At 42.1% G+C, this 22,572-nt stretch overlaps 1 protein-coding gene and 1 pseudogene across 2 annotated transcripts in view; both read right to left on the bottom strand.

The window, feature by feature from the left end:
• Positions 1-1,410: 1,410 nt before the first annotated feature.
• Positions 1,411-22,572, bottom strand: part of RAB11FIP1 (RAB11 family interacting protein 1 (class I)) — a 49,690-nt gene continuing 28,528 nt past the window's right edge. Inside the window, exons 3-6 of one of the 2 annotated variants that reach the window (XM_006900296.1) lie at positions 14,604-15,384; positions 11,733-13,574; positions 10,842-10,977; positions 1,411-1,629 (exon numbers count right to left, since the gene is read on the bottom strand). In XM_006900296.1, the coding sequence (XP_006900358.1) occupies positions 1,411-1,629; positions 10,842-10,977; positions 11,733-13,574; positions 14,604-15,384 (2,978 nt within the window). The remainder of the gene's footprint in view (positions 1,630-10,841; positions 10,978-11,732; positions 13,575-14,603; positions 15,385-22,572) is intronic. The other variant, XM_006900297.1, reaches the window with a different exon arrangement.
• Positions 20,041-21,965, bottom strand: LOC102875634 (annotated as a pseudogene).

The following is a 22,572-nucleotide window of genomic DNA, read 5'->3' as shown; positions in this document are numbered from 1 at the left end:
AGTTCTCAACTGAAAACCTAGAGCCATGCTTCTCTGAGTATGTATATAGAAATCACAAGGAAGTACAAAACAAAGGATAATGGTGAAATCTTTTACAGATAAGGCCAAGTTCCTCTTTATGTTAATCTCAAGAGGGAGGGATTCATTTGATGAAACTAAGAACAATGTTGACTCCTAAGGAATGCCCCAGTGTCACAAGGTGACCTCCTAAGGAATGCCCCAGTGTCACAAGGTGACCTTCAGCTTGTATTAAGCCTCTCTCATTTCCCGATACAGCATTTGGTCTACTATTATTAAATTTGATATTCGGCTTCCCTCATTAAGGCATTTCTGTTTTCTACAGGCTTTTTAATTTTATTAACTAGATGAAGTCCCTTACTTCAATTTCCTGTACCCTTACTACCAACATCCTGGTAGTAACCTGGGTTTCTATTCCAGCAGGACCTGGAAGTATTGCAACAGTCATCATGGCCCAGCGCAGGCCTTCAAGGTTCGATCTGTGACTCCCTCTGACCTGCAAACCAAGGAGCTCCTTCATCTGGAGGAGTTGGTGGGCTGTCGTCCTCCACCCAACGTACAGGGAGAAATGGCCAAAGGAATCCTACTGAAGTCATTCCATACCAACAGAACAATTTACATACATTCCTAGACCGGCCAGCCCCTTATCAAGGCACTGGAACAGGCCCTTCTAGTCAGCAGGAGTCCTGTTATCACCAGAGGACTTTGACCAACTTCCCTGAATTGAGGGAAAAGTGATTCTCTAATTCCTCTGGTCATGGCCTACACAGAACCACACTTTACGGCTGAAGACTAATGAAAACTGATTATTTAGAAAAGGTAGATGGTTCAAATTCTAAAAGGCATACTCAGGTTTTCCTCCAAAGTACTCCACTCCAGTCAAAAAGAAAATCCCAACAACAAGAAACAAGTGTGAAGGGCCCCTAGGTTTACGTGATATTAAAACTCGGTATCTGTGGTCCAAGCCAAGAAAGTATCTGTAACAGCACCAACAGGATCTTTCTCACCTCTTCCTAAGTTTTAATGGCTGGAGGATATGTATTTCAAAAGCTCAGAAAGAAAACCCTAGAGTTAAGGTTCATGAATATCTCTAGCGCCATCTGAATCTATGGCGTAAGAGAAGATCTTATGACCATGTGTCTGGGAGGTATAAAATATTTACAGTATAGTCAAAGGCACAACGGCATTTAAAAGAAAACCCTGGGAATGTACAGTAAAAGAGTCATGGTAATAATTAACCTGGCTTCAACTGGTAGAATTGACTCTGGACAGATAACACAAGAGGGATGGTGATCTGGGGCCTGTTTGCCACGTCAGGCATCCTGAGTTCTTGACCTTGAGAGCAGGTGGAAACAAACTCACAAATCTGCTTCCACGTTTCCTCCTGACGACTCAAATCTTTCCTGCCTTCTTGCCGACCTGCGCTGGCACGCGGAGGATGTTAGGGGTTTCTTCCATGACCTTGACCAGCAGATTGTCAATGTAGTCTTCTAGCTCTCGAACCTGAAACTCTTTCTTGCTGATTGTTTCCTTCTGTTTGAGGACCAGCTGGATTAGCTCATCATGGGTCAGCTGGGAATAAGCAAAAGCAGGGTCCTTGGGGTTGTATTTCTTGGAGAGAGGAAAAAAAGGAAATATAAATTCAACACAGAAATCAACTATCTAAAATAATTAAATAAAAAACAAAACAGGAAAATATAAATAGTAATCTGGGTCTTTTTGGTATCTGTTTTCACTTTATGCTAAAAGCAGGCTATTGGCAGATGAAGTTTATAGACTAATCCAGAGGTGGCAATCTTTACTAAAAAAAAACTGATCCCACAACAGATATATGAAGAAATGCTCAACATTACTGGTAATAAGAGAGATGCAAATCAAAACCACAAAGATACCATCTCACTCCAGTTGTTGTACCATTGGGGTCAAAACCAACCCATAGCTGACCTTCTGGTGGGTTTTCAGAGGCAATTGATCACACAGGAGGAGAATGCCCTTCCTTCTCCCTCAGAGCAACTGGTAGGATTCAAACCATATGACTTCAGGATTACAGCACAGCTTCTTGCCACTAAGCCACCAGAGCTCCTTCTCACTTCAGTACCAGTGGCAAAGTTTAACAAGATCGAAAACAATAAATGTTGGAGAGGATGTGGAGAGATGGGACCTTTCATACACTGTTGTGGGACTGTAAAATGGTACAACCACTCTGGAAGGTAGCTACGCGTTTCCTCAAAAAGCTGAACAAAGAGATTCCATATGACCCAGCTATTCTACTGCTAGGAATATAAAGAAATTAGAACTGAGATGCAAATGGAGATTTGTACACCTATGTTCATAGCAGCATTATTTATCATCGCAAGAGCATGGCAACAGCCCAAATGTCCAACCATAATTGAATGGATTGAGAAATTGTGGTACTTTCACACAATGAAGCACTTAGGAGTAACACTTTCTTAAATTACTATATAACTTGGGAGAGACTGGAGAGCATTATGCTGAGTGAACTAACTCAGTCTCATAAAGACAAATACTACATAAGACCATTACTGTAAAAATAGAAGGATAACTAGTAAAACGTGTGAGGGAGTTTAAGTGGAGAAGGGATGGGAGCAGAAGGGTGAGGATGGGAGGGGGAAGTCATGGGGTTGCACAATTTGGTGGGTGGAAGGACAGGGGGTAAAGGAAATGAGAAAGATCTAGCGGGGACCTAAAAAATACAGGGTGGACATAGTTTAGTGGTGATTAATTTTACAAAACGCAATGAATGGGAATGATTTTATGAAATACAATGTGAATGAAGGAAAGTATGAAACACAATATCTACTAATTTTGTATGCACACCAATATAAAATTAAAATAAAAAGCTAGAGCCTAAATATTGCCGGCTCTACTGTCTGTGTCCAGCCTCTGTTGCATATTCTCCCCTACCACAACCCTCTACTTTGCTAGTTACTGTAAACCCCAGCTGAAGGGAACCCCACATGTGTCAGAGTAGAATACTGTGCTCCTTCATGATTCTATTCATATAACATTTAACACGAGGTAAAACTAATGTATGATAAAAACTCAAACTCATTGCTGTAGAGTTACAAGTGACTGAGAGCTGGCCCTCACTGGGCTTCCGAGGCGGTCAATCACCCAGGTGGACACTGACCACCCTTCCTCTTCAGAGTCAACACTGTGTATGAACTGCCCGAGAAGCACGTTCGGGTTGGCCACATAATTCTGTGGACTAGGCCACCAGAGCCCCTTCCTGAGAGCAGACATGAGAACAAAGGCTACCTGTGGAGGGGATACTGATGGGAAAGGAATATAAGAAAATCTTCTAGGGAGCTCTGGTGGTCCAGTGGCAAGAAGCTGCACTGCAATCCCAGAGGTCTGCTGTTCAAATCCAGCAGATGCTCTGCTGGAGAAGGAGGGACAGTCTCCTCCTGTACCAGTCAGATCCGATTTGATGGAGCACACACACAAAACAGTAATATTAAAAAAAGGAAAATCTCCTTGAGTGCTAGAACTGTCAGTATGCCAATCCACACGGTAGTTATACATGTGTGCAGAAATGTCTTGTTCAAGGGAGCTCTGGTGCCCTAGTGGCAAGAAGCTGTGCTGCAATCCTGAAGGCGCAAGGTTTGAATCCACCAGATGATGGAGAAGGGGGGGGGCAATCTCCTCCTGTGCCAGTCAGATTTGATTTGACGGCACACAAGTTAAAAAAAAGAAAAAGAAAAGAAAGGTCATGTTTAATTCTTAGAGTGTGTTCATTTTATTTTATGTTAATTTTTACTGTCATTAAAAATCAGTACTAGTAATGAAAATCCAAAGTTTCTGTACACTTTCATTAAAACTAATAAAAAATCAATAATCTAGGAAAAACAAACAAACAGAAACCCCACCAAAATATGACTGTGCTGCACAAAGTTTGGAATGGCTAACTGTGGAAGTAAACGGCAAGGCTTCTTTCTCTCCAAGGGGCCTTTGGGTAGAACTGACAGCAACCTTTTGATTGGCAGCTTAGTGTACTATCCAGGGATCCCTGGGCCAGATTCTGGGTCTGGGGTTTGAGAAATGCATTTACGGGGGCTCTCAATCCTCTAAAAGAGCATCTGTGCCTCCAAATACTAAAAGCTTACACAGCAAAGCAGCCATGCAGACCTGAGCAAGGAGCCTCAGGTCTAATAAGGTCAATGAAGAAACATGAAGACAGCTCAGAGGCAGACTCTTTGCTTTCAATAACAGGTTCATGTTCTCTGCCAGTGCCTAAGGGACACTCATTAGATGGATGTTGTGGCTACTCAGATAACCCTCTGCAGTCATGTTGGAATCATGAAAAATATGCACAGTTGACACCAAATACCACCATGGTGCAGCCATGACCCTCGTTATCCATGGTGTACCCTTGGAGTACGCAACGGCCTGTACTAAGAGAATATCAGGTTCTCAATTTTGATGGAGTCTACACCCTCAAGAATTACTGCAATTTGTTGGCATTTATAATCTCGGAATGTTGTGAGTCCAACAGCTATCTGACAAGGCCCAGACCATGAGGAAATACAAGATAAGGATTACATAAAAAGTAACATGTCCTGCCAAGTTTCCAGGAATCGCCCACTGCTGTTGGTTGTTTCTAACTCAAAGCAACCCAATAACAGGGCTCAACTGCCCCCAGTGGAGGGTGGGCAGAAGATGACTTCTCTTTTTCTGAAATCAATGGCTTAGGAGTTTACAATTTTTTTTTAAAACCACACAAAATTCTGGAGCAGCTCAAAACCTTCTTGCCAGCAGAACTCTGAGGCCTGCCTGAGATAGAAAACTTTCACTATCTAATAGGGAAAAGCCTTTAAAAAAAATAGTCAAAGATAAAATCTTCTATGGCAGAACCTGTTGGCCAGTCTTGTAAAGCTGCCTACACACAGGTAGAATGAAGGGGAGATTCTATTAACCCACCTCCATTCTACTGAGCAGGGTGCAAAGCATGCAATGAGCTTAGCAACTCACAAAGATATTTTCATACCCACAGTTTTAACCTAAAATAAAAGAGGCTGTACATAAATAGTAACAGGTAATTTTGGGGGCAAAAAAAATAATCCGAAGGGAAGAGGGTTGTGTGTGTGTATACACACACACACACACACACACACACACACGCAATACAGAGATGTATGTGTCTATGTGTGTGCACAAGTATATAAAGGAATTTTAAATTGTAAGGAAATCCTACCGACTATTTAAGTAAGGATTGTTTAAAATTCTGAAAAATCCAACATGACAGAAGTGAGCAGCTGTGGAGGAAAGAACAAAGCACAGAGAAAACACTCACTAATGCAAAACATAATGGTGTTCATTATCTTGCATTTCCTGCCAGGAATTTTACACGGAATTTTGTTTTGCATAGTTATAATAATAAAAACAATAAAGTGTGTGTCCAACACATTCAAATATTTGTCCAACACTTTCTATACAATATGGAAAGTGGTTTCAGGGCCTTGAGAACTTCACTGTTTCAAAAAGGGAAGCGCTAACTAAAGGCACCTAAGTAAACAATCTACTCCTAGTTAAAAATCACCTCTCAGGCGTCGAGGCCCTCACCAGTAACCCGAAGAAATAACGTCACTGCAGCAATGATCTACCTAGCTTTTCATAACTTTAGCTTTGCAATTTTATTCTCTAACTTGTCTCTTATTCTACAAAATCTTGGTTTTGTTTTCAAATAAATAATGTCATGCTTTGTTATAAACTGTCTATATGGCAGACCAACAGTGTCTCCACTGTCACTCAGAAATGTTTCATATTCACTCAGAATACTTCCTAGGACCAAGAGTTGTGTTACAAATTAGCAGAGAAGAGGGGCTTAATAGGAGCAAATCACATAGGTAGGTAGTTGCCTTTTTTTAAGGCAAGGTACTCACACACTTCAAGAAGCCTTGGTAATGCTTAAGTGTTTAGCTGTTAAGCAAAAGGTCAGAGGTTTGAAATCATCGGTTGCTCCAGTCTGCTTCTGAAGTCAAGTCACAGTCTTGTAAGCCTTAGGGGGCCCTACTGTGTCCTATAGGATCTCCATGAATGACTGGAGACACTAAACAGCAGTGCTCCCTATCAGTGCCAGGAGATTATTTCTTAAAAACCAAACCAAACTAAACCACCAGCCACTCAGTTACGAGATAAACCCCTGATTACATGTACTCTGAAGGGTAAACAAAATGAGAGCCAAGGGTCTTACTAACTGCCCCAAAGCTAGGTGCTTATCTCTCCTCAGAGTCCAGCTGCATTCCAGGCTAAGAGGAAGATGGATGGAAAGCTATTAAATGATCTTCAGTTTTCATTTTCATCTCTCAGGCTGTTTATATTGATGTTTTTACACTGCTCTTTGCCCAATTTCCTGGTAAATATCAATAACTCCAAGAAGAAGAGCCCTGCCTTTTCTGTGGCATCAGAGAAGCCAGTCAAACTGAGTTGATCCATTTCGGAGTGCATTTTATGGGCCGGGCCTAATGCACAGCAGTTCTGGTTAGGGCTGCAAGGTGTGAGAGTGTAAGCACTCCCAACAGGGACCTTTTCCTTCTGCCTCCGCTTTCTGGCTACAGAGCCAGCCTTGTTTGGTACCGGTATTAGTTATTGTTGTTGTTTGACTATCATTTGGACTTCCCTAGGCAAATAAGCAGAGCTCTCATGGCTTAGTGGTAAGGAGTTGCACTGACAACTCTTTATTATAAGACATGCAGTTCAAATCTACCAGCAGCTCCATAGGAGGAAGATGGGCAATCTCTTCCTTCAGAATTGACCGCCTCTGAACTTACTCCTGCTAGAGGGTCAGCTATGGGTCAGTTCTGACTCAACAGTCCAAAACAACAACAAGTGAAGAAAGGGCAACAGGGTTAGGAGACGCTAACTTATAGAGATAGAAGTTACACTGCCAACCCACCCAAATGCATTCAGTTGAAATCTACCAGTGACTCCAAAGGAGAAAGATGGGCAATTTCCTCCTGTGGGATTTACAGCATCTGAAAGCCACTGGAGGCTTAGCTATGAGTCAGCTCCAACTTGAAGGCATACAATAACAATAACAACAACAACTTATTTTCAGTACCAATCAATTATTGTTGACTATAAACATTAAAAATTATTCTTCTAGGTGAGCTCTAGTGGCCTAGTGGCAAGAAGCTGTACTGCCATCCCAGAATTGAGCGGTTTGAATCTACCAGATGCTCTGCTGGAGAAGGAGGGACAATCTCCTCCTGTACTATTCAGATCTGATTTGACAGTACACACCAAAAAATATAATTTTTTAAAAAAATTATTCTTCTAATATAAACTAATGAAAAAAAATCAACTTAAGGAGGGGGAAAGGAGGGGGGGTAAAATGTAAAACAATGAATGAATGAAAATCTAACTTCTGTAAACTTTTGTTAAAATGACAAATTAAAATAGAAAATTTAAAAAAAACACAAAAAAAAATTATTCTTCTAAATAAAGTTCAGGTATACAAGTTACAGTCCCAAGTAGTCAGTAAGGAAGTTCCTCCCCACATATCTGAAATACAGTACAGGCTTATAAGCTTAAGAAATTCCTTAGAAATTCTTTCTGTTAGTCCATATGGCACTGAGTCAGGGAAGACCAGGGTCAGTTTTAGATCCTTCTGGTTTTAGAGTCAGAAAGGGCAGGATGAAGACATCCCAAAGCAGAGATTATCAAGGGATGTACTCTAGGAGACAGGTTTTGTTTTTATGGAGTAGAGCTGGTTTCCAGTACTAGCTCATGTCTTTTTAAAGAGACAAAACCCTCTAATGTAGTAATAGCCTCTCTGGCAATTCAGCTTAATGAAATAATCTAAAAGAACACATAAGATTCCTATGCAAGAAATTGTGATAGTGCTATTCATCTGGAAAACAAAACCAACCAAAATATCCAATAATCAGGGAACTTGTGAGATTAAATAAATATTGGTATATTGTTGTTGTTGTTTGCCATTGAGTTGAGCATGACTCATAGTGACCCTATGAACAAAAGGCCTGAAACCTTTCTACAACTATCAACATTTATGTAAGTTCACAGAGTTTCCAGAGCCATGTTGTTTAGGAAGTGGATGCCACTCCAAAATATAATTAAGTAGCTACATGGAAAAAAGATTTTGACCTACTATTAAGAGGAAAAGAGAACTCAAGAGTGTTTCCACACACACAACAGACTTAGAAAATCATCATTTTGCAACCACCTTATTCGTCAATGATATCAATATAGAAAGTTTGAAGTGAAAGTTTGATGAGGAACAGGGCATTTACATAGTGCCAGATTATTTCTCCATAAACTACTTCTTATTTGTAAAAGAAGAAAAAAAAATTAAGAACTTTACAACAGGGAAACTGCCAGACAACAAAGCTAAGTTATCAGAATTAACACCCCCACTGATGGAACAAAAACCATACTGTGTGTCTTCTTAATGAGACACTGAGAAAAAAAATTATTGGTAAGGGAGCTCTGGTGGCCTAGCTGCACTGCAGTCCCAGAGGCACATGAGTTCAAATCCCCCAGATGCTCTGCTGGAGAAAGAGGGGCAATTTCCTCCTGTACCAGTCAGATCCAATTTGATGGTAACACACACACAAAAATACAATTAAATTTAAAACATTTATTTGTGTGATTCCTGCGAAGACTGAACATAACCTTAACCAAATCATGAGAAAACAAACAAACCCCAACTGAGAAAAAGCCTATAATATAATCTTTAAAAACCTCAGTATTTTGAAGCACAAAGACTGAGGAAATATTCCAAAATAAAGGAGACTAGAGAAACAAGGAAGAGGCCTGATGGTGCAGTGGTTAAATGCAGTGGCTAACTGAAACATCACTAGTCTACATCCACCAGTATTCTGGGAGAAAAAGCTGCTGCTCTTCTTCCAAAAAAGTTCTTGACCTAGGAAACCCTACGAGGCAGTTCTACTATGTCTTATGGGGCCGTTATGAATTGAAATCACTCAACAGTACACAACAAGAGAGGAGAGACGAAGAATCCCTGAGCGGCACGGTTAAGTCAGTGTTCAACTAGCCACCCAGAGGCACCTCAGAAGGCAGGCTTGGTGTTCTGCCCCTGAAAGGTTACTGCCTTGAAAATCCCATGGAGTGGTTCTGTTTTGCACAACTCAAGAGACAGTCAGTCTCTTCCTGTTAAGATTTACAGCCCTGGAAACCTAATGGAGGGTTTTCATGGGTAATCAAGAACTCACTCCATAGCAGTGAGTGAGAACAGAGACAAGAAAACTAAATGCAGCGTGCAAATGAGGATTGAATCCCTGATGGAGGCAAAAAAATATACCAAACAAAAACACAAAGATAAGAAAAAAAATTCAATGTAGAAAACAAGTAAGAAAACAGTATATTAATGGTAAATGTCCTGATTTTTAAAAACATCATCATTCTTAGGATTTAGAGGGGAAAAAATGTATGATTATGTATAAGCACACACACAGTGAGAAAATGAACAAAGAGAAAGGAGAGGATAACAAAGCCTATCTGGTAAATAGTTACCAAGTGGCAAAGCAGGATGAAGGACACAGGGGAGTTCTTTGTCCTGATCTTGCAACATTTTTCTAAACTTTAAATTCTTATAAAACAAAGTTACCAAAAAAGTATATTCATACAATGGCTACAAACACAGTTAAACATTCTGAAAGACAAGAAAGGCAATATAGGGAAATGAAACATCTGCTTTCAATGGGTCAGACTGTGGATACCACTGTCATCTCATTAAAAAGAGAAGGTATTCAGAACAAATTCTTCCAATTTCCCTCAAAAATAATGTATTTGAATTTTGTAAATACACTAGTATATTAATTTAAAAAAATTAAAAGAGAAGATATCAATACTATTGCTCGAAACACATAAAAAAGTAAGTAACTAAAAACCTTATAAGAGAAAGAGTAATTATCCAAGCAAACATCTAGGGGCTTCCAAAGGTTAGTCAAAGATACCAGAAGTGTAAGTAAACTCAAATCTGTGTTACCTATTGCCCAAGGAGAGGTATACAATGCTGACTCTAGAAATGGCCTTCTGTTGCAAAGGAGGCCAGCACTCCTCAAGTGAAAAAGCAGAAGCTCCAGACCCCCAACACATTTCCAAAAAGGAAGAAAACTGAGAAAAGGGCATCATCCCCATTTCGAAGAGTCAGAGAAGAGGAGATTGAGGTAGATGCACGAGTGGCAGATAACTCCTTTTATGCCAAGCGAGGTGCAGCTGGAGACTGGGGGGAACGAGCCAATCAGGTTCTGAAGTTCACCAAAGGCAAATCCTTCCAGCATGAGAAAACTAAGAAGAAGCGAGGCAGCTACAAGGGAGGTGTCATCTCTGTACAGGTCAATTCCATTAAGTCTGACAGTGAGTGATCTGGGGCTGTCTGGTGACACAGCGGTGATCATCCAGGACTACTTACTTTCTCAATGGACTCGGAACCCTCAACTCTCTTCAGGGAAGGTCTGAGTGAGGACAAGCAGCTTTGAGTAGATACTAAGACTTTGCAACATAACATCCTCTGGTCTTTTTCCTTGTAGTTTTGTATAGTTTTGTGTTTGAATGTGGAGAAGCAGGGGCATGTAAGGAGAGTGTTAAAGTTTTTAAGGAAATTTGTTTTAATCATCTTCCCTTTTTACTAGACTACAGAAGTCCTCATACTGAGAAATTTGTATTTTATAGTACATCCTTTGCTGTGAATTTTGTTGTAATTTTCAGAGGCAGGTTTCTGCGGACTAAACTTTGGTTGTTGCCTAAGACATAAAAAAAAAAAAAAGAAATGGCCTCTGGTAAATTCCTAGCATGTCAGCTTCTTAGAGATGACATACCTTTGTCATGGCTTCATTGATCAAGTTCTCGCTGATGATGGTGGCAGTTCCCAAACTGGGGAGAGCAAACTTTGTAGCTGCTGTGTTCATCGGCTTCACAGGATGAAGTCTAAAGAGGAGAAAAGGAATCCTTAGGCTTGGAACTCTCGATCATGGCATAATCAAGAAACTGCCCATCTCACTCAACAATGGCATTCAGCAGGACAAAAAAAGAGAGCAGATGGTGACACACTCTGTTCACAACTCTGATCCAACATTCTCCAATGTCTACGTTCCTCAGAACAAAAGAAGTCAGAACCAGACAGCCATATGCAAGCTGGGAAAGCATACCCTTGGCCAAGTGTCTTGAGTTCTCATGAGACCTTTGCCTCTTTATGAGTACTGGGAGAATATGGAAGACAGTCCCTTACTTTTGGTGATAACTATCATGTAGGACTCCACTGTGGGGTCCCTGTGTGGACTTATGTTCTTCCACAACACACAACAAACATGCTAGCTTCACATCAGGCACAACTTAGAGGAAGCTTTACATTTGCATGTGGCTAGGTTCTACCACAATCTCAGTTGGTTTCTGAGACTATTAAAAATGCTAATGATAGCACACTGCTATAATTTATAGAGCTCAAGATCTCACTGTACAACAATTTCTAAACTGTCTTTGAAGACTACTATTATGCTTGTGCTGCACAGAGATGTCTCGAGATATTTCAACCACAGGGGACGGCCCTTTTTAAAATAAGCCCTACCAGCAAAACAGACTGGTCAAAACGGCAGAACATCTGTGTGGCATGAAAACTGTAACCACCTCGGTAGGTATTTAAAAAAAAAAAGACAACAACAAGGGAAGGAACATGGCTAACATATAAGAAGACAATCTTGTCCATCTCTCACCTTTGCTGAGCTGAGACTGGATGTGTCTCTGAGGGTGAGACCCAGGCCTGAAGAACCGGCTTCCTCTTGCCAGAATTTTCAACTTTAGCAGCGGAGCCCTCTGCTGTTGCCTTTTTTTGAGACTCTGCTGTACTCATTTGGTTTGTGTCAGAATGTGGAGTGTGAGGGAAAGAGTGTTTGGAAGAAAAGGGCTCAGAAAGGGAGGGACTGGAAATAGGAGAGTCTAGGGCCATGCCAGGCGGCTGGCTCGGCCTCCCATTTCCCTCCAGCTTTTCTTCTTCCTCCCTGCCAGGGCCCGGCAGCTGTTTATCTGAGCTTGAGCTCTCGCCAAGATGTGGTTTATGAATTCCTAAAGCTATAGTTTGCTCAGACAAAGCCGTCACAGACGCTGCAGGAGACGCTGTGGGAGTTTTCGCTCTGAGATCCCTCAGGCTCTCGGCAGCACCTTCTCTCACACCACTCAACTCAGTTTTCTCCTTGGGACAGTGAGGTAAAGTTCCCAAGCAGGAAGCTCTTACTTCCAGACTCACCACCTTTGCTGTTTCTCTGACATCTTCAACCTGGTCTACCCTTTCATCATCAGATGCGACTTCAGGAATAGAAGGGAGGGTTAGATCCAGATCAGTCAAGACTGGAGATCTGACATCTGCAGTGGACTGCAGATCACTCAGGGGATTAGACAGTAGGCCTTCGTGATCGCTGGCTTTGCTCTGAAACTGCTCCATCAGGGTGTCATTTCCCTCAGCCCTGATGAGTCCAGTGTCTTTCTCTGAGCTTCCTTTCCCCGTGGGGCCCTTGGAGAAATTCTCCTCACGATCCACCATGGGGGCTGGCACATCAGAACCCAACAGCCTGGCTTCAGACACAGCTTCCCTCTCTGAGTCTTCTGTGTGGGAAGACGCAGACTCCTTGTCACGTGCACTGCCAGTGGCAGCCTCCTGACTCAGCTCCTGAGGATTATTGTGGTCCTCTTCTCCACCTTCAGTAGACCTCCCCACCTTGTCTTCTGTGAAGAGCTGTTCGGAAAATGACACACGTTTCTTGGCTTTCTTTTGGTTGTTACGGGCATCCAGACCCCTCTCTTCATGTTTCTGTGTGACTGAATCGAGAGAGGGATCCGGTTCTCTCACTTCTGGAAGTGATGCCACTTCTTTGAGTGAAGAAGTCATTTCACCTGCTCTAATTTTGTTCTCTGCCAAAGTTGTAGACTGAGTCTCAAATTGTGTGCCTTCTCCCATCCAAACCTTCCCTGCTGAGCTTCCCATCCTGGCACTTCTGACTGAAAGAGCAAATGTTTTTTCTTGACCCTCTTCAGATGAAGGAGCATCGTTTTCTCTTTCAGGGGAAAACCTCTGAAGCTGCTCTTCTTGTTGCCCCGGTAAAGGCTCCTCCCAGAGATAGTTTCCGGACTCCTCCTCCTCAGTGGTCTTCTCTTTGTCCACCTCACTGGTGTGCCCCACTGGACAGTCTTCACACAGTAGAGTGGGTAGGGGGGTGGAAAGTGATCTTGAGACAGAAGAAACAGTATTTGGAACTTGTGTCACACTATCCTCTTGCATCCCTGCTTTAAGATGGAAAGATGGCTCTTCAGAGCTGGCTTGGCTCTCACCTGTGGAAGGCCAGCTTCCAATAGGAGTGGACGTGGAAAGGGGAGCCACTATGGAAGATGAGAGCGAGGAGAAGACAGAAGGCTCTTCAGAGGACTGTGTCTCTAAATTATGCTCCAATGCAGAAGGTAGACAGGACTGACCAGAGCCAGAAGAGAGGGCAGAAAAAAAGAGAGGCGGGTCGGAGGAAGAAGGAAGCCTGGCTTTGGGGTGAACCTCTGGAGACACTTCCAGTCTGTAAAAAGGACAAAATAAAATCTGCAGGTCAGTTGCAGATGCATCGTGAGAGATCCAAAAACAAATAAAACTAAAGTTGTTCAAAATGGCTGAATATTAACATTTTGGGTCAGAATCCTAAGACACTGAAGAAAGAACATTAAAACTAAACACACAATAGGGACACTTTTATCACCAAGCACATCTGCCACACAGAGGTCTGTTGCAATAGTAACGGGGAGATCCAGGGAAAGCAACAGCCTATAGTTTCTTGCAGAGATAAACGCAAAGCCCAGTATTCAACTACTGCAGGACAAAAGCATCTAAAAAGTTTAGAGCCAGAAAAGATGGAATAAAGCAACAGGCACAGATTTTGAAAAGGAAGAGAGACAGAGAGATAGACAGAGAGAGAGTTGTGTATGTGTGTGTCAGATCAAAGTAAGCAGAATCTCCAAAAAAGAATCTCTGACACCCTCAGTGTCAGTGTGTCAGAAGTAGTCAGTGTGGATATGAGTCATGCCAAAAAGCAGAAAGGTCCCTAAGGTTCTTGCAACAGAGTAAACATACAGAGAATCGTCACAATACACTCAGGAGTGGCTCAAGGGTCCCTCATGCTAGCAAATGAATGTGCCAGGGTGCAAAGAGAAGAGATAACTTCTGCCTGACAGGGAAGTGTGCAACAAGAACTTCATGAACACACGTTCTGCACATCCCAACGTATCACAACTAAAGCAAACTTGCAACGCTCAAAACCTGCTACAAACCATGGTGTGTATTTCCACGAGGGTCTGATTATCACACTGTAAGGGACAGGTCATGCCTGCTAGACTAGTGGCGCTGAGCTGGAAACATAATTTTCATTAGTATAGCACAGGCCAGGTAGGAAGTCGGGACTGGTTAAAAAACCAACAAGCAACTCAGACTACTAAGCCCGTGGCATATACGTACCACCACAGAGTAAGAAGCAACATGTGCTTTGACGTCAACCCCTGCTGAATACCATGAGCAGTGAGGTGGATGGCCCTGTGGGCAAAGACCCAAGACTCACCGAGGTTTGACGGCCTTGGTCTGGGGAGCCCGTGGGGAAGGGATAGGCAGCTTAGATTCAGAAGTGGACTCGGGCTCAGCCTCTGGTCCTGTGATCTGCATTTCTTCAAAAGGATTCAGAGATTTACCCCATTCAGAGACAATAGTTGGAACATCTTTCTCGGATTTTTTCACAGTGTTTTTAACAGGCTCCTCCTTTGGTTTGATTTCGGGGAGTGTGCTTTCTTTTTCCGTCTCCGGGACAGAAGGAGGGCTTTCACCTTCACTGCCCTTAGCCACATCCTTCTTGCCTGTCACCAGAGAAAGCAAAGAGGACTTCCTGTTCTCCTGCTTCCTGTTCTCTTTGGTTTCCTTTGCAGCCTCCAAGTTTGCTGGGGCTGCATTTCCCCTAATGTCTCCACTGACTAGTGGTCGGTAGGATGGCAGCGACATTGATTTTAGAGAGTCTTTGGTGGCAGAATCGGAGAGCTGCCTGTCAGAAGCCATGCCACCTGCTTCTCCAGGCTCCTTACCAGACCAGGAAGCCAGATTTTCTGTAGATGAGAACAAATGCTTCCTCTTGAAGCCCTGGGGAGATGGAAAGGAGGAAGGAGTGCTGTCCTTGGTCTCACTCTTGGATTCTGGCTGCTCCATGTAAACATGATTCCCATTGATACAGACATTAGATCGGAAAAGAGTGTCATTTTTAGACCTAAGGCCACCGAGAAAAGAGAGTCCTTCCTTCTTGGGCAGTCTGAAGTTGATCTGGCTCAGTTGCTTGGTGGTTCTCTTCTGAGTCATGACTATGGAAGAAAAGGTAAAAGGAAAGGGAATAACTGTTAAAGAAGTGGTTCACAAATTGGGTGGGGGAGAGCGCCTGTCAATGTGTGGATAGATGTGTTGTCACATCTAGTGGAGTGCTTTTGGGAGCTCTGGTGGCTTAGTTAAGGAGTTGGGCTACCAACCAAAGGCACATTGTTCGAATTCCCCCACTGCTCCCTGGGAGAAAGATAGGCAATCTCTTCCCCTATGATTAACTGTCTTTGAAAACGTGCTGGAGGGTCAACTATGGGTAGATTACAACTTGATGGTTATCTAGTAGACAGAGGCCAGGAGTGCTGCTAAACATCTTAAAATGTACAGTATAACTCCTACAACAAAGAATTATCCAGCTCGGAATGTCAACGATGCTGAGGTTGAGAAACTGTTAAACCAATAAAAAAGGACAACATGCTTGGTAGTTTACCAGGATCTGACCAGTAGCAGATTTGGTAACGGAAATTAAAATTAAAAATGCACAACTGATTCAGAATAAAAGGAAATGGATTCCTTAGTTCCACTAGAATGTATCCCATAGGGTTAAAGAACAATAGGAAGCAAATAAATACCTGATGAGTTAATAAAATATTAGAATATACAGTTACATAATTATTATAAAGTTTCACCCTTTCAAAAAAATACTGAGGAACTCTGAGAGTTTAAAAAACTTTGTCAATACACCTTAGTTACAGAACCAAGACATTTTTCTTTTTGGTGAAAACATACATTACATACTTTTTGTTTGTTTTTATTCATTATTCATTCACTGTTGCATATTTTCTTCCCTCCCCACCATAGTCAACTTGCAACATTCTAGACTGTTGTCATGCATATAATACCTAATCATATATTCCTTTACAGCTGCTGTTCCCCTCATCTGTTCCAATGCAATGTTCATGATCTATCTACTCTTTTCCTACTCTCTTCTCAACCTCCCATATCTGCCCTATTTTATGACAACAGTGTTACACAGTATTTGTCTTTATGTGACTGAGATATTTTACTCAGCATAAAGTCCTCCAGGTTCACTCATGTTGTGTCATTTTTATGAGTTCATTGTTTTCGGTTTTTTTTTCCTTTTTCAGAGATTATTTAATTTTGTATTTAAAAGAATCTACAGAGAAATTATTATAATTACTAAGTAAGCTTATAAGTTTAAGGGATAGAATATCAAACATCAAAAATAAGTTGTACTCCTCCTTTATATATGCAGCAAATAGGCAGTAAAATGAAAGGAAAAATAATTTATAGTGTTAATATTGTACTATTAAGTCAGAATTGACTCAGAGCTGACGTACGTTCATTGCGTTTTCAGTACTGTGTAATATTCCATTATGTAAATGTACCATAGTTTTTCTATCCATTCATTAGTTGATGGGCACTTGGGTTGTTTCCATCTCTTTGCTATTGAGAATAATGAAGCAATAACCATTGGTGTGCATAAATCTGTTTGAGTTAAGGCTCTGGTTTCTTTAGGGTATAGTCCCAGAAGTGGAACTGCTGAGTCAAAGGGTATTTCTAACTTTTTGAGAAAGCACCATACTCCCTTCCATAGCAGTTGTACCATTTTACATTCCTACCAACAGTGAGTAAGTATTCCACTCTCTCCACAACCACATCAGCATTTGCTGTTTTCTGTCATGTTGAGTTTTGTTATTATTGCTGGCATGATTTGTATCTATCTGATAGCTAGGGATTTTTAACATTTCTTCATTTGTTTGTTTGTCATCTGAATGTCTTCTTTGGTGAAATATCTGTTCATATTCTGTGCCTATTTTGTGATTGAGTTGTTTACCTTTGTCTTGTTGAGGTGCTAGTTGTTGTTGTTATGTGCCATTGGGTCGCTTGCGACTCATAGCGACCCTATGTACAACAGCCCTAAACCCTGCTCTTTCCTGTGCCAGTCGCACTGCCTCTGACACACCCATCTCGATTACCCAAGTCACTGAATCAATGCACCTCATAGAGGATCTTCCCCTCTTGCGCCATCCCTCCACCCTCCCAAGCATGATGTCCCTCTCCAAAGATCTGTCCCCCCTTACTACATGTCCAAAGTTATGTCAGATGAAGCCCCAGAATCCTTGCTTCCAAGGAGCAGCCTGGTTTAACCCTCTCCAGGATGAATCTGTTTATTTTCTTGGCAGTACATGGTACATTCAATACTCTTCTCCAAGCACCACAGCTCAAAGGCATCAATTCTCCTTCTATCCTTCCTAGTCACTGCCCAACTCTCTGATGCATTAACAAGTGATTGCAAAGACCATGGCACTGTATCAGACGCACCTTAGTCTCCAGAGTGACACCACTGCTCTTCAGTACTTTGGAGAGGTCCCTAACAGCAGACATTCCCATTGCAATACGTTTTATTTTATTTCCTGGCTACTGGTGCCAAGATTTTTTACCATGAAGCTAAGCAGACTAAAGTTGTTAACAATCTCAATCTCTTCACCATCCATCCTGGTGCTGCCAGTTGGTCCAGTAGTGAGAATCTGTCTTCTTAACATTGAGCCTCAATCCATACTGAAGGCTGCAGTCCTTGACCCTCTGCAGCAAGGATTTCAGGTCCTCCTCAGTTTCAGCAAGCAAGGTTGGGTCATCTGCATAATGCAGATTGTTAATAGAGCTTCTGCCAATCCTGATGTCACACTTCTCCTCATAGAGCCCAGCCTCTCGGATAATCTGTTCTGCATACAGGTGGAAAAGGTATAGAGGACAAATCCCTGGTGTACACCCTTCCCAATTTTGAACCATGCAGTGTTTCCCTGCTCTGTTCTGACGACTGCCTCTTGGTCCAAGAATAGGTTTCGCATTAGCATGATCAAGGGCTCTGGGATTCCCATTCTTCTCAGAGTCAGCCATAGTTTGTTATGATCCACACAGTCAAACGCCTTTGCATAGTCAGTGAAACATAGATTGACATTGTTCTGGCATTTCCTGTTTCAGCTAAGATCCATCTAACATCAGCTACAATATCCCTAGTACCACGACCCCTTCTAAACCCAGCCTGATGTGCTGTTCTAGTCGTTTTTGGATAATCTTCAGCAGAATCTTGCTTGCATGTGAAATCATTGATATTGTTCTACAGTTTCCACACTCTGTTGGGTCACCCTTCTTTGGAATGGGAACAAATATAGTCTCTTCCAGTCAGTTGGCCAAGTGGTTTTTCTCCAGATTTCTTGGCACAACTTGGTGAGCACATTCAGGGCAGCATCTGTTAGCTGAAATACATCAATTGGTATACCATCTATTCCTAGGGTCTTATTTTTTGCTATTTCCTTCAAAGCAGCTTGAACTTCTTCCTTCATCACCATAGGCTCTTGCTCATATGTTATTTCATTAAATTCTTCCGTGTCTGCCAATTCCTTTTGATACAATGACTCAGTATTTTCTTTCCATCTTCTTTTAATACTTCCTGGATCATTTAATATTCTGCCTAAAGCATCCTTGATTATTGCAACCTGAGGTTTGAATTTGTTCTTCAGTTCCTTGAGCTTAAGAAATGCTGAATGAGTTCGGCCCTTTTGATTTTCCAACTCCAGCTCGTTGCACATTTCATTGTAATATTTTGCTTTGTCATCCCGTGCTGCCTTTTGGAATCTTCTTTTCAGCTCTTTTGTATCTTGAATTCTTCCTTGTGCTTTGGCTTCTCTGCACTCCAGTGCAATCTTCAGAGTTTCTTCTGACATCCATTTTGGTCTTTTTTTTTTTTCTCTTCTGTCTTTGTAATGACTGTTTGCATTCTTCCTGGATAATATATCTGACATCCTCCCACAACTCATTAGGTCTTCGCTCATTAGTGTTCAAGGCCTCAAACCTGTTCCTGAGATGTTCCTATGAGGTGGTATTCTATAAATTTTAGATATGAATCCATTATCAGATATGTCATTGCCAAATATTTTTCCCCCAGTCTGTGGCTTTCCTTTTTACTCCGGTGGAGTAGGTTTTTGATGTGCATAGGGATTTGATTCTTAGAAGGTCCAATTCATGTATTTTATTCTCTCCTGGTTGTAGATGAGTCTTGCAATCCTCTCCCCATATTATACCATCACTGACTTCAGCTCATTGCCCCATAAACTACTCCTTTATTCTTAAGAGTTAGTATTTTAATTCTTTTAAAAAGCACAATGTTCAAGGTAAATACTCTTCACTAATTCAGCTATACTATTATCTAGTTTGAAGATGGCTTCATCAGGGGACATAGTTTCAGTTCAAGCTTCAAAAATTTCCCCAGGGTAGGAGATTCCAAGATTCTTCCAGCTCCAATGGATCACAAGCCTGGATTCTAAAATAAATTAGAAATTCTGTACCACAGTTTCTTTCCTTTTGATCTGAACTCATTTCTTGGGTACTTGAGCAAAACATTCAACAAGGCTAACCAGGCACCATCCAGTTCTTATGGTCTCATGGTAAAGGAGTTAGTAGTTCATGAAGACAACTAGACCAGAGCTGGACATTTTTAAAAGGTTTTTATATATTCTTCCTCCCCCCCCCCATTTTTCCCCCCAGCAATCTTGCAAAAGGCAGAAGTGTGACATTAAATTGAATGAGACGAGCATGTGGGTGGGTTGGCTAGAAGCCCTTCTCCTGAAGCAGGCCTGGGACTTGTCAAGGAATGGCTGGTTCCACCAATGGACCATGTGTTACTCCTCTGCTTCAAGGAAAAGAATTTCTTGAGGGAACAACCTTATCTCTGATAAGGATTTATTTGGATCCAACTGTGTTACATCTCTCCTACGAAAGGTGCTCAGTAACTTGAATTCATCCCATGCATATCCTTTGGAAGTTACAAAATCAAGGACAATCTGTAGCTTCTTACTAACCAGAAAATGCCACTCTAGGAAATCGCCACTAGGGATATGGACCCACAGTTGGCTCACAGGCTCAGCATTTTCTTCCTTTGATTCTGGAGGCAGGGCTTGCTCTAAGGAGAGCGGGATGGCTTCATGTTCTTCATGCTCTTTACCAATCTGCTCCAAACAAAACTCTTCTGCCATCTCTTCTCTCTCTCGTGCTTCTCTTTTTGCTCTGTCAACCTCAAGCGAAAGGCATCACCTTGCTCTCTCTTCTCATTTTCTCTAGCTTCACATTCATCCTCGTCCTTTATATCTTCCTGTTGTTGGGCCATGAAGATCTCCATTGCAGCCGTAAGCCTCATCATTGACTCATCCACTGTTGTGTTTCCTTGGATCACTTTTAGCACTTCCTTAGATGATCGCTTTCCCATAATAATCAGGAAGAGTGGAAACTGATCGGTTTTTTGAGTTCGAATGGTTTGTGCAATGACACACTGTCGATGTGTTTATTACACATTGTCAGAAATCTTGCTCTGTTGGCCTCTTTTGTCAGATCCCAGGCCCAGGTTATAAAATTATGACTCAGATAAGAGACAATGGATTCAGCACAAAGCATCTGTGAGCAGAACACGCTAGTTAATACCCCTTCATCATGGTGGAGGTAGAAAGTAAGAAGCTTTCTATCTTGGGCTTTTACACAGACGGCCTCTTAAAAAGCAGATTTGAATGAGCCAATAAAAAAATACAGGATGGCAGTCACCACATCTTGAAGAAGACTCTGCTATAAATTGTAATAAGGCATCACCTTCATTTTCTGTGTTTTCTGGCATCATTTGAGATTTCCTCAGGGCAGATGATGCTATACCGAAAACTTCATCATCCAATCCAAATTCCATAGCATCTTCAAAGTCATCTCCATCACTATCACTAACCATATGATCATAGGTGCTTTGCTCCTCAGACTGCTCTCGGTCTGTGTAGGCGACATCTTCTTCCCACCTTAAGGTGATGGTAGAAATAAGAGATGCCTGACTCAGTAAGATATACTGAATCATCAGTGGCAGAAGTTGGCCAACCCTCTCATAACTGATGGTGAACAGGAATACTTATAAAGGCATACACATTTCTCTTTACCTCTTGAATGGTTCTGCTTCCTGAGAAGGTTAGGTTGTACTGCTGGACTTCTTGGTGGGTGATGATCAGCATGAAGTTTTGATTTAAGGATTCCAGCGGTGCACTAGCATGACAAAGGCAGTGGCAAGTCTGGTGTAAGGACATAAAGACTGTTGTTTTTTTGGTTAAGTGTGGTGATTTCAAGACCGTCCTATCTTCCACATCTTCAGTCTTCCAGCCTTTCAACAGCATTTTAGACATGGGTATCTGAAATTTGTTTTCTAGAATCTGTTAACAGTACAGTGGTCTTTAAGTACCACATCAACATTTCTATCTCTGTACTCAACCCTGACGTCTAGCATCCGAGGTGGCCTTTCTACAATTTGCCTGGATGGCATGACAGGTCGAAATGCTGAAGAGGAAGAGGCAACAGGAACTGAAGCTGAATGACTTGCTGGATCAAATGCAGGTCCTCATATGGTCTTGCCTCCACACTCACTTTGTAGAATGCCATTTTCCTGGGGCATTACATCACTGATAGCTGCCACTAAGTCCCAATTATTTTGTTCAAGAAGTGTAATAACTTCATCGATGTTTTCAATGCTGGTACATGCCTGAAAATCCACGAGAATCATCGCCCGGTCCATGCTGGATGCCATGGCAGCCACCGAGTCCCACGACACCAAGAGTGAAGCACGCACCTGAAGAGACTGCACCTCCTGCAGTCACCACCACCGCCGGGAGCCACGGGGCTGGTGGGCAAGCAGGTGTGCTGGCCAGCGAGTGGGTGGGCAGGGTAGCACAAGACACACAAGGCCTTCATGCTCTTGGTAACCTTCAGGCACCCCTGCTGCCCACCTGTGCCCTGAGAAGCCAGGGCTGCAGTCCAACAGAGAGACTGGTCTGGATGCGAGGAGGGTCTTATTGTCGCTGGCCAGGATGAGGGTAGGTTGTGGCAATGCACACCTGGCTCCCTTCCTGTTTATATATTCTTAAAAATAGAGGGCTGGGGGGGTGGGGGGCGGGGAGAAGGGTGCAACAATGAATGAATGGAATTCCACAATCTCTGTAGATGTTCATTGAAATGAAAAATAAATAATAATGAAAACACCACCTGCCAAAACCTCTGGGAAACAGCCAAAGCAGTAATCAGAGGTCAATTGTAATCAGAGGTCAATTTATAGCAATAAGCAAACACATCAAAAGACAGGAAAAACAGATGATTGACTCTCTAACCCAATATCTCCAGCAAATTGAAAAAGAACA

The sequence above is a fragment of the Elephantulus edwardii genome, unplaced genomic scaffold (assembly GCF_000299155.1).
Source record: "Elephantulus edwardii isolate Elephantulus edwardi_28Jun2011 unplaced genomic scaffold, EleEdw1.0 scaffold00279, whole genome shotgun sequence".
Taxonomy (NCBI): Eukaryota; Metazoa; Chordata; class Mammalia; order Macroscelidea; family Macroscelididae; genus Elephantulus; species Elephantulus edwardii.
Note: the sequence above shows the minus strand (reverse complement) of the source record. Positions and strands in the feature narration are given on the sequence as shown.